This window comes from Cynara cardunculus (assembly GCF_001531365.2).
Source record: "Cynara cardunculus var. scolymus isolate 2C chromosome LG 3, CcrdV1, whole genome shotgun sequence".
Classification (NCBI taxonomy): Eukaryota; Viridiplantae; Streptophyta; class Magnoliopsida; order Asterales; family Asteraceae; genus Cynara; species Cynara cardunculus.
This window is the reverse complement of record NC_037530.1, coordinates 8,085,874-8,096,801: the sequence shown is the minus strand read 5'-3', so window position 1 is coordinate 8,096,801 and position 10,928 is coordinate 8,085,874. Positions and strand designations below refer to the sequence as shown.

General features: G+C 36.1%; 1 protein-coding gene across 1 annotated transcript; it reads right to left on the bottom strand.

The window, feature by feature from the left end:
• Positions 1–6,759: 6,759 nt before the first annotated feature.
• LOC112508817 (ras-related protein Rab2BV-like) lies at positions 6,760–9,842 on the bottom strand. The gene is made up of 3 exons (XM_025113603.1): positions 9,738–9,842; positions 9,388–9,578; positions 6,760–7,404 (listed from the first exon to the last, which is right to left on the bottom strand). Exons 2-3 carry the CDS (start codon positions 9,550–9,552, stop codon positions 6,919–6,921), a joined length of 651 nt encoding a protein of 216 aa, XP_024969371.1. The 5' UTR covers positions 9,553–9,578; positions 9,738–9,842; the 3' UTR covers positions 6,760–6,918.
• Positions 9,843–10,928: the final 1,086 nt, after the last annotated feature.

The following is a 10,928-nucleotide window of genomic DNA, read 5'->3' as shown; positions in this document are numbered from 1 at the left end:
AACTGTCTAAAACAAATCTAAAAAATTTGAACAAATCAAATGAAAAAAATTAGCAAATCAATCAAACTCTTATATATCTGGAATGATCATAATACTAGCTATTATTGTCTCACTTTGAGCAATCGCATGTAGGAAAAAATGGGTTTCAAAAAGGTATTTGGGCCATGAAAGATTACATGAGTATATCATGAACTAATATAAGTAAATTGCAAAAAATATTCAATAATTATATTAAAGTAAGTAACAACACAATGTTTGCTTAGTGAATATAAATATATTACGAGAATATATGTAAGAAATAAATTGATATGTATTATGATAAAACAATTCTTATAATACACCTCATGATTTTAATCAATTTTTTCACATATTTTTTTTATGATTTTGGACCAATTACAAAGTTTGATATGATAAAAGATTGATATATAAAGCTTATTAATTATATACACACACATATATATATATATATATATTCAAAAAAAACCAATAATGATAAGGTGGATTCATATATCAAAGGTAATATTGATTCTTATTAGTTTAATATATAAATGTGATTATCGACTCATTTAGCCAACTTCAATAATTTAAAAAATATTATCGCGCAACGCACAATGTCAAAAACTAGTATAGCTCTAATTGAAAATTAATACCTTTTTGGTATTAGAGAGGGACTCATAAGAAAACCAAAACACCTCCTCGGCAGAACTATGGCCGGAGGCGACCCGAACAGCAAGAACGATGGCGCCTAAACAACAATGCCAAGAACAATGACGAGACCCCTAACCCCAGCTCTCCCAATTACATCCACCCTTCCGATTACCCAAAGCAGTTGCATGTCAAGGAAGTTCTCACCGACAACAACTACGGTGATTGGGTTCAGGAGATGAGAAATTTTCTATTTGCAAAGAACAAGATGGGTTTCGTTGATGGATCAATCAAGAAACCTGATGAAGGAACATCAGATTACTCGATGTGGATGCGGTGCGATGTGATGATAAAAGGCTGGCTCACTACCGCAATGGAAAAGATATAAGGATGAGTGTTAAGTATGCCAACACAACAGTGGAAAATTTGGACAGATCTCGAAGAAAGGTTTGGGAAAGAGAGCGCCCTGAGAGCTTATGAATTAAAACAGTCGCTGACTCATACTCAGCAAGATGGGGCTTCTGTTTCAGCATACTACACGAAACTCCGAGCGTTGTGGGATGAAATTCAATCCGTTTCACCTCTGCCTCGGTGCACCTGCGGTGTCGGAAGAAAACTGACAGAGTCGAAAGACAAAGAGAAACTCTATGAGTTTCTAATAGGGTTGGATGATGCCTTCTCGACCGTCAAGACACAGATTTTGACAATTAAACCAACTTCGTCTTTAGGTATAGCCTACCATCTTGTGGCTAATGATGAGCAACAAAGAAACATCTCGGAAACAAAGAGACATGTCGCTGAGGTTGCAGCTTTTTAGACGAGTGTCTTCAATCAACGGGAAAACAACACATACTCTGACATGCAACGCAATAGGATGTTCCAAAGGGATACAAAAAGGAGCAACAATGAAGAACCAGAACATTTCACCTTTTGTGGAAATGATGGTCATAATAAAGATGGATGTTTTAAGAGAATCGGGTATCCCGATTGATGGCCAAGAAAGTCCAAGAAAGAAAAGGGCAAACCCAAGGCAGCGACATTTGTTGGAACATAATCAAGTCCAATCCCATGCTTAACTACCGAATAATATATGAAGCTCGTGAAGCGTTTTTCAAATGAGACAAGCGCATCCTTGAACTCGACATCACCAAGTGTCAACATGACTGGTAAGATGTTCTTAAATAAAGACTGGAGCATTGATACAGGAGCTACTAAGCATATGGCCAACGATGGTGATTTACTTCAAAACAAAGAGGATAGCCAACGAACGACACCAGTTACCATTCTGAATGGAGATTTAATTCATGTAAAAGGAACCGAAAGTTGCATGCTGCCTAATGAAATGGAACTAACAGAAGTTTTACATATTCCAGACTTCAAATGCAATCTTTTGTCTATTAGCCGACTAACGAAAGCACTTAATTGTGCCGTAACCTTTTTTTCTTGATATTTGTGTAATACAAGACTTACAATCGAGGAACCTGATTGGAACGGGTAAATGCAAAGGTGGTCTCTATTGGATGGATTCAGAAGTAGATGGAAATAGAGCGATGCTAGCTAAGGTTGATATTGAAGTTTGGCACAAAAGGTTAGGACATGCGTTGGAATCGAAGCTCAATAAGATCAGCTTTCTAGATAATTTTTCTCATTTATTGAAAGGAAAAGTGTGTGATTCTTGTGAAAAAGCTAAGAACACTAGATTGCCTTTCTCGGATAGTTCAATAAAATCTTCTGCTTGTTTTGATTTAATACATTGTGACATATGGGGCGGCTATCGCACTTCTTCATTATCGAGTGCCAAGTATTTTTTGACCATCGTTGATGATTTTAGTAGGGCCATATGGGTTTACTTAATCAAACACAATTCAGAAGCGAGTAATTGTCTGATAGATTTTTACAACATGGACAAAACACAATTTGAAAAAAGTATTAAAAGAATAAGAAGTGATAATTGAGGAGAGTTTACTTCCAACTTCATGGTTGATTTTTATGCAAAGCATGTGATACTTTTAGAAACTTCTTGCCCACACACCCCTCAACAAAATGGGGTTGTCGAAAGAGAACACCGACATCTACTTGAAGTGGCACGAGCCTTAAGGTTTGAAGCTAGTTTCCCAGCAAAATTTTGGGGAGAATCTGTTCTCACTGCCACTTATATGATAATCAAGTTGCCTTAAAAGGCCATTGAAAATAAAACTCCCTACGAGTTTTTGTTTAAAGAAAAACCGAATTATGAACACATGAAAGTCCTTGTTGCTTGGTTTATCCAGGAACACTGACACAGAGGGGGACAAGTTCGCAATGAGGGGGAGACCCGCCATTGGGTATCCACAAGGAAAAAAACGCTATCGAATTTACGACATCAATGAAAACAAAATTATTGTTTCCAGAGATGTAAAATTTATGGAGCATATTTTTCCCTTTCATGTTGCCAAAAATACTTGTCAAACCATCTAGAAAGAAGACTTCAACTTCATTGAGGATGAACAAGAAAATTCCTCCAAGTTTACTGTTGAACAAAAGGAGGGAATTGAAAACGAAGTTCCCTCACCATCGAATGAGACAAAAGAACTAGACACAAAAGAAGATGAGTTACCAGATGTGACAGGAACAACTAATGAAGAAGAAATCCTAGACTTGGGCCAACCTAGTGATGTGCACAAAAGAAATCGATCTCAGCCAAAACGATTTAAATATTTTATCATGAAGCTAGCTCCATCGATAAACCACTCACAACCCACTTCTGATCAAGGTTCCTCAACGGTACACCCTCTCTCTCTCTCATTTTGTCTCTTATGATAAGTTTTCTCATCCACATAAGGCCTTCTTATGGCCCATCAATTCACATGATGAGCCCAAACATTTTCACTAGGCCATTCGTGATCCCAAGTGGAGAGATGCCATGCAAAAGAAGATAAAAGCCTTAGAAGAAAATGGGACTTGGACTTTGGAAGCATTACCACATGGAAAACTAGCAATAGATTCCAAGTGGGTGTACAAGATCAAATACATGCCCAATAGAGAGGTTGAAAGATACAAAACCCGTTTAGTAGCGAAGGGTTTTACTCAGATGGAGAGAGTAGACTTCCATGACATTTTTGCACCGGTAGCAAAGCTTGTTACTGTAAGGAGTCTATTGGTTGTCACCACCAAGAAAGACTGGATCATCCATCAACTTGACGTGAACAACGCCTTCCTACATGGTGACCTTGACGAGGAAGTTTACATGAGGATACCTCAAGGTTTCTTAAAGAAAGGTGATACAAGGGTGTGTCAATCAAGGAAGCCACTCTATGGTCTTTGTCAAGCGTCACGAAATTGGTACCAAAAATTCACAGAATCTCTCTTGGGTAAGGGCTTTAAACAATCCAATGTTGATCACTCTCTTTTCATCTACAAGAAAGACAATGTATATGTTGCGGCCTTAATATACGTCAATGATGTGATTATTGTTGGGAACGACTTGACAAAAATACAAGTAACGAAGGCATTCATCGATGAGAAATTTAGTATTAAGGATCTGGGGCCTTTAAAGTACTTTATGGGAATCAAGGTTGCGAGAACTAGGGATGGGCTCGTCCTTAGTCGACGAAAATATACATTGGATATTCTGGAAGACAGTGGTATTCAAGGTTGCAGCCCTAGTGCCTTTCCTATGGAACAAAACTTGCAACTTGATCGATGTAATGATAGTCCACTTGTTCACGCAAATCGATACAGACGCCTGATTGGACGGTTGCTCTGTTTGCAAGTAACGAGATCAAACATAGTATGTGTAGTAAATATACTAAGCCAGTTCGTCTCAAACCCTCGACAAAAACACATGGATGTTGTCATGAGGGTTTTACGATATCTCAAGTCATCTACGGGTCAAGGAATATTTTCCCAAAAGATGGTGATCTGAATTTGGTCACGTATAGCGATATAGATTGGCTTGGTTGTGCTTATACCCGACGCTCTAGGACGAGATATCTAATTCTTCTGGGAGGAGCACCAATATCATGGAAAACAAAGAAGCAATCTGTGGTTTCACGATCGTGTGCTGAAGCAGAATATCAAGCCATGACAATCACGGTTAGCGAGATACTCTGGATACGTTGGCTTCTTAATGACCTTGAGGCATCTCAACATGGATCGACTCCACTTTATTGCAACAACCAAGTTGCTCGCTAGATAGCCAACAATCCTGTCTTCCACGAACGTACAAAGCATGTGGTGATAAATAGTTACGTGAACATGTGGAGTCTCAAGAAATTCGTCCTGAACGCATATATTCTGCATCTCAAACTGCAAACATTTTCATGAAGGCTCTAGGCACGAAACGCTTTCATTATCTTCTTGGCAAGTTGGGGCATTCACGATCTTCATTCTCCAACTTGAGTCTGGTTCAAAAAATATTTCACTGAAACCCATATCGTGTGTAACCTCCACCATGAAATTCCGTCTAACTAAACACTAATGCATTCACTCTTTGATTAACTTCTTCAATTTGAAATATTACATATATGTCACTTTTTACATCACTCTTACAAATACTAGATGGGCGTAGGATTATCGTTTGAAGTTTTGGAATCGGATAACAAATACTTTGTATTCGTTTAAAAAGTTACAATGTTTGACTTCGCATATAGTTTAGTAATATTTTTACTAATAAACGAAAACTTAATACCTCATTATAAGTCGAATTTTATGAACCATAACCTCTTGCTAATATTATTGTTAAGCATAAAGTAATATTGGAAAAAGATTTTCACAAAAAAGGTCATGTAGCATTTCTTTTAGCAGTCTAAAAAAGGTGTTACGGTTTTTATAAACGAAAAATATGTCTATGGCGCATTATCTAATACTCTTCGATCGTTTTTCTTGTAACCGTAGTTATCAAGCTTAACTTATTTGCACCGACTAATCCAACTGGTGATCATGAATGGCCTAGAGTCATCACAAGTGAACCCTGCATGGACATAAGGGTTTTGGCAGCGCCTGAATTCGAACAAGTGAAAATGAGATTACCACTACATTCCCAATAATCTTAACTAATGCATCACAACCCAAATATTTGTAAATATATGTTTGTAAATATATTTACACACATGGTGCAACCATTTTAAATTGAAACCGGTAGACAACAAGCATTGTTCTTGTTCTTTTGTTGTAAATAAACAACTGTTGCCAAGATGCAGAAAGCCAATGATTTTACTAAAAGGTTTTTGGTCTAGCGGTATTGTAGCCTTTGACCTAGCAGTATCGTATCTTTTGGTCTCCTAAGATGTCAGGGGTTCAAACCTCGTCAAAGATAAAGAAGGTGTTTAACTTTATTTGTGACATTTGTCGTATATAAGTATTATATACTTAAAAAAAATTGAATGATTTATCACCACAATTGTCAAAAACAATGTTTTTTATAATTGCGTTTTGACTTATTCTTACAAACATTGCAGTCTTTCTTTTATTTATTTATTTATATATATATATATATATATATATTTTTTGAATTTTCAAAAGAAATTTTATTGGTTAGCACCATATAGTTACTCCTTTCGAACTAATTCTAACCAGTATTTATTATAAATTTATACAAATTCAGTATATTTCATTTAAAAGCAAATCAAACAAATTCAGTATAAGTAAGGAGCCGTTTACCAAACACTTACCCGGTATGTGCTTACCGGTTAAATTTAACACTATTATTTATTTACCGGGTAAGATTTTAATCCACCAAAATGATATTATATGCAACAATTTACCCGGTAAGCGCTTACCATGGTAAGAGTCATCGCCCCCACTTACCGGATAAGACTCTTGGTCCGTGTCTCGCTCTTACCGGGTAAGATTCTCGGTGAGATCATCATGTTACTTGGTAAGCGCTTATCCGGGTAAGCGTTTGGTAAATGGCCCCTTATATGTAGATATTTCTAGGAGTCTGCCAAGAATGCATGTAAACAACCAAATGGAAGTAAAACTGTATGATGTTAATTGAAGCTGGATTGATCATATACACACATCTTTCCTTAAACAAAATATACATATACAAAGCTTTCTATAATCTAATTCTCTATGCCTAAACCAACCAATCTTCAATCTTCTATCGTCTCTCTCTTTCCTTTTTCTTTTTCAAGTTTTCACTTTCATGTCTTCTGTCGACCAAACTCACGCCTGCAAACCTTGTGCAGTTAAGGGGCCAATTGTTGTTGCCATAATGTTAGTTTTGGGTATTTCCAGTGCATCTCATAATCGTGATCCGCCAAATGTACAAATACGTATTTCGTTTTAGTTTTAGTTCGAACAACAAGTTTTCTGTTTATTCTTAGCGTTCCCACTATCAGTAACGGTTATGGTGGTACCTTGGCCAGGAACAGCAGCTGCCGCTTCCTGAGCCGCCAGTGCCTTCCTGCTTATGATCTGATAGATGTCCAACAATATCGTCTGGAACGCCTTTTCAACATTATGTGCTTCTAGTGCAGAAGTCTCTAGGAATGCAAGCCCTTCTTTCTCGGCTAACACATGACCATCGCTTTCAGGAACGGCTCTCAGATGGTTCAAATCGGACTTGTTTCCAGCCAACATGATCACAATGTTGGAATCGGCATGGTCTCTTAGCTCACGAAGCCACCTTAGCACGTTTTCAAACGATTGTCTTTTGGTTATGTCGTAGACCAAGAGGGCACCTACTGCTCCTCTATAATAAGCACTTGTGATTGCTCGGTACCTTTCTTGACCTGCTGTATCCCATATTTGTGCCTTCACCGTCTTCCCCTCAACCTGCATTACAATGCTTAAAGCTAATTATATAGTAATTCAATATCAGCATATGTTTTTTTGGGTAGTATAATTATTGGTAGAACTTTGAACCAATGTGAGCCAAGCAAAACCAAACCAAACCAAATGATCCCAGTAAATCCCGCTCGAGAGCAGGGTCTGTGGGGTGGAATGCATGCAAACCTAACCTCTACCCCAAAGGATAGAGCGGTTGTTTTCATGAAGACCCTCGGCTTAAGCATTGTGGAAGCAAAACGGAAGGAAGAGAAAGAAGGAAGAAAGAATAAAGAAAAGGAGCAAACTAAAAAGAATAAAACATATAGAAAGTAAGGAAAACACAAACAACCGTCCATCTAACAACGGACCCTGAAACCTTACCTTCAAGCTCCCTATGTTGAAAGTTTGATACGCACCACCACCAATTGCCCGCTTTGAAGCTGATTGATTTGGGCCCAAATATCGGGCATTGGTTGTCACAACCTGTGTCGTGTATGCTAGTGGACACCAGAAGCTTGCGCGGGTTCGTGCGGGCCGTGTTTTGGGGCGTGCGGGCGACCTACCCGCGACTTAGGTCACAGGTATGTCACGTGGAAGGCTGTTTTCAGCATTCAAGTCATTTCTCTTAGGGTTTTAGCTAGACTTTTGGTGGCTCTCTTCCCTAAGGCGATTTTGCACTGATTTTAAGGCACTTTGAGAGAAGTTTTACCTATCGATTGTAGGATCATTGCAAAGGTAAACTTCATTGTATTCTCCTCCATTTGTTCATCAATATGCAAGCTCCGTCTCTCCCCCGTGGATGTACACAATCTCACGATATTGAAACCACATTAAATCTTGGTGTTCTTTGCATTTATTTGCATTTAGTTTGTTTGGGTATCTATTTGGACTGCATTTTCTACTTGTTGGTACATTTGGACACATTTATGATCCCTAATTTCAGTATTGGTTGTTAGGTTGCATCTTTGCACATTTTGGTATTGATTTGAGACTTTTGTGCATTGTTTGTATCAATTATACCCGACACCCTAAACCTCCCATGCTCCACCCTCAACCTCAAAAACTCCCTTCTTCCTGTCGACACTAGGCCTATGTTCCTACACTCACTCTACTACCCCAGTTTACGTCTCCAAGAACTTCAATCAGAGGTTGTTATGTCCATCATCCAACATCCTCCTCGCCCCCTCAACCACCATAATCTTCACTCTCATCATTGGTGCCGCCATCAGTCTCCTACGAACATGACGAAACCACCATAGTTTTCTCTCTCTCCACTTATCTACGATAGGCGCAACTCCCAACTCCACCAGGAAGACCTCATTGTCTAACATGATCTGGCCACAAGTCCATCTAACCAATGTCAGCATTTAATGGAAATAACAAGTATCTAACTTTTTGGCCAATGTAATTTTGATGGTTGCACAAACGTATATAACGTGGTAATTGGTGTGTTTGATGTAGTATGTTACGGATCGTATACATTTGGTATTTGGTATTTGACATTTGATTAGAATGTAGCATTGTATATGTATGGTGAAATGTCGAATTCCATGGACATTTGGTCAAAAGCAGGTTGGGCATGTATATATAACCACAGTTCTTGTAGTGGATTGTGTGCATTCAACAGTAATTAAGATACATAGAATTGTTAATCCATAACCCAAGATACTAATGGCACTTCTCCAACTTGATGTACATTGCTATATGTAGATACATACTTAGCTCCATATTCCATGGCAGCACTCAAATTGCAGTTTTTGTATATGATCTTGTATGCACTGAATAGATAATCAAAAGCACAAACCATAAAAAATCAATGAACTCATGATCAATTAATCTATCTTGGAAATTCTAACAGTGACAAGCGAACATATTAGGTATTGAAATGCAACATGTGAAAGGCAATCATGTCCGAATTGAATGTGATTAACATCATAGACCAAATAGAATGACTGGATATGCAAATAAGCTTGGGAGAAAGGGGCAAACCTGTAGAGTCCTTGTAGCAAATTCAACACCAATGGTGGATTTAGACTCCAAACAGAACTCGTTCCTGGTAAACCTAGAAAGTATGTTAGATTTTCCGACACCCGAATCCCCGATTAAGACGATCTTGAATAGGTAATCATACTCGTGATCCACCCTATATGCCATTCCTTCTCTCTACACTTGCCAAAAACCTACCAAAATGGGACCAAATTCAATCACCCCAAATACAAAAATTGATGAATGGGGGAAGGTAAGAATCAATTTGAAATCCTCTTTCTTTTTGGGGTCCATAACATTGAAGCAATTCCTTGAAAAAAGCAAAAGGGATAAAGAAAATTGAAGAAACTAACCATGCAGAAAAGGTTGATGATGAAGAAGAAGAAAGTAAATGGAAGGGATTAGATTCGAGGAGGATCGAAGAGAGAGCATTCCCAATTCCCAAATCCAATTGGAATAAACAGAAAAGACGAATAAACAGGAAATTTTAAACGGAACCAGAAAAACACGGAATTCTTCAAAGTAGAGAAGTCATTAATCCATATTGAATCACAAAAACACCCTTTATATTTCCATTATTTTACAACTAAAATGAACTCGCAATAATGTATTAAAATACATCTTGATTTTAATATTTTATTTTATTTTTTTATCTCAATCGATGTTATAATATGGTTTTATGTGATTTTGAAAAACGATAATGTTTTTATTTTTAATAAAATATAAATTTAAAGATATCAAATATTGACAAAAATATATCGATATTAACATCAAATTAACTATTTAAAATTCATTATCTTTTGTGTAATTTTTAATTCAATTTTTTTTATTATAATCTAATTTAGGTTAATAACGAAGTTATTTATATTTGGTTTAATAATATAATTTTCTTATAAAGATAATAATTAATTATTTTGTTAGAACTCGATAATTATCTTAATTATATTTTAGATTTTTTATATTTTAAAATTAGATATTTATCCTCTATTTGATTATGTTTATCCGTAGTTAGTTACACGAATTCAAACATGTAGCTTTAATAAGTTGTACTTGTGCATAATTTACTTGTAATCTGAAATTTTAAGTAATATGCATCAATATACAGTACTTCGTACATAAAAAATAGTTTTTTAGAGTTTTTTGTCAAATGTTTTGTAATATAGTATATATATAAGAAATATATGATTCTTATGGATGTGTTTGGTGTCTAGATATGATAAAATATAACATAACAAAACAGTTGTTCAATATTTTGTAAGATAAAAAATTAGACAAAATTGAACGAATAAAAATGATCAATTTACTCCTAATGAGTTGTTTATATATTTTGATTAATTTGTGTAATTTATTAAATTATAATAAAATATATCATTACAAAATTTTCGTCAAAATAATTAAAACGACATAAAAATAGAAAGTTTATGTGTTTCCAATTTTTATATTTATTTACATTATTTTATTATTACTATATAATAAAATACATATAAAAATATTAGAGAACAATAAAATGAAAGTTTAAAAGCATAAATATAATAATAAAATCT

Excerpts from the sequence above, each read along its gene's own strand:
- LOC112508817 (XM_025113603.1), bottom strand. The coding sequence starts at position 9,552 with ATGGCATATAGGGTGGATCACGAGTATGATTACCTATTCAAGATCGTC. Across the intron at positions 7,405-9,387 it reads TTGCTACAAGGACTCTACAG|GTTGAGGGGAAGACGGTGAA; the intron begins GTTTGCCCCTTT and ends ATTGTAATGCAG.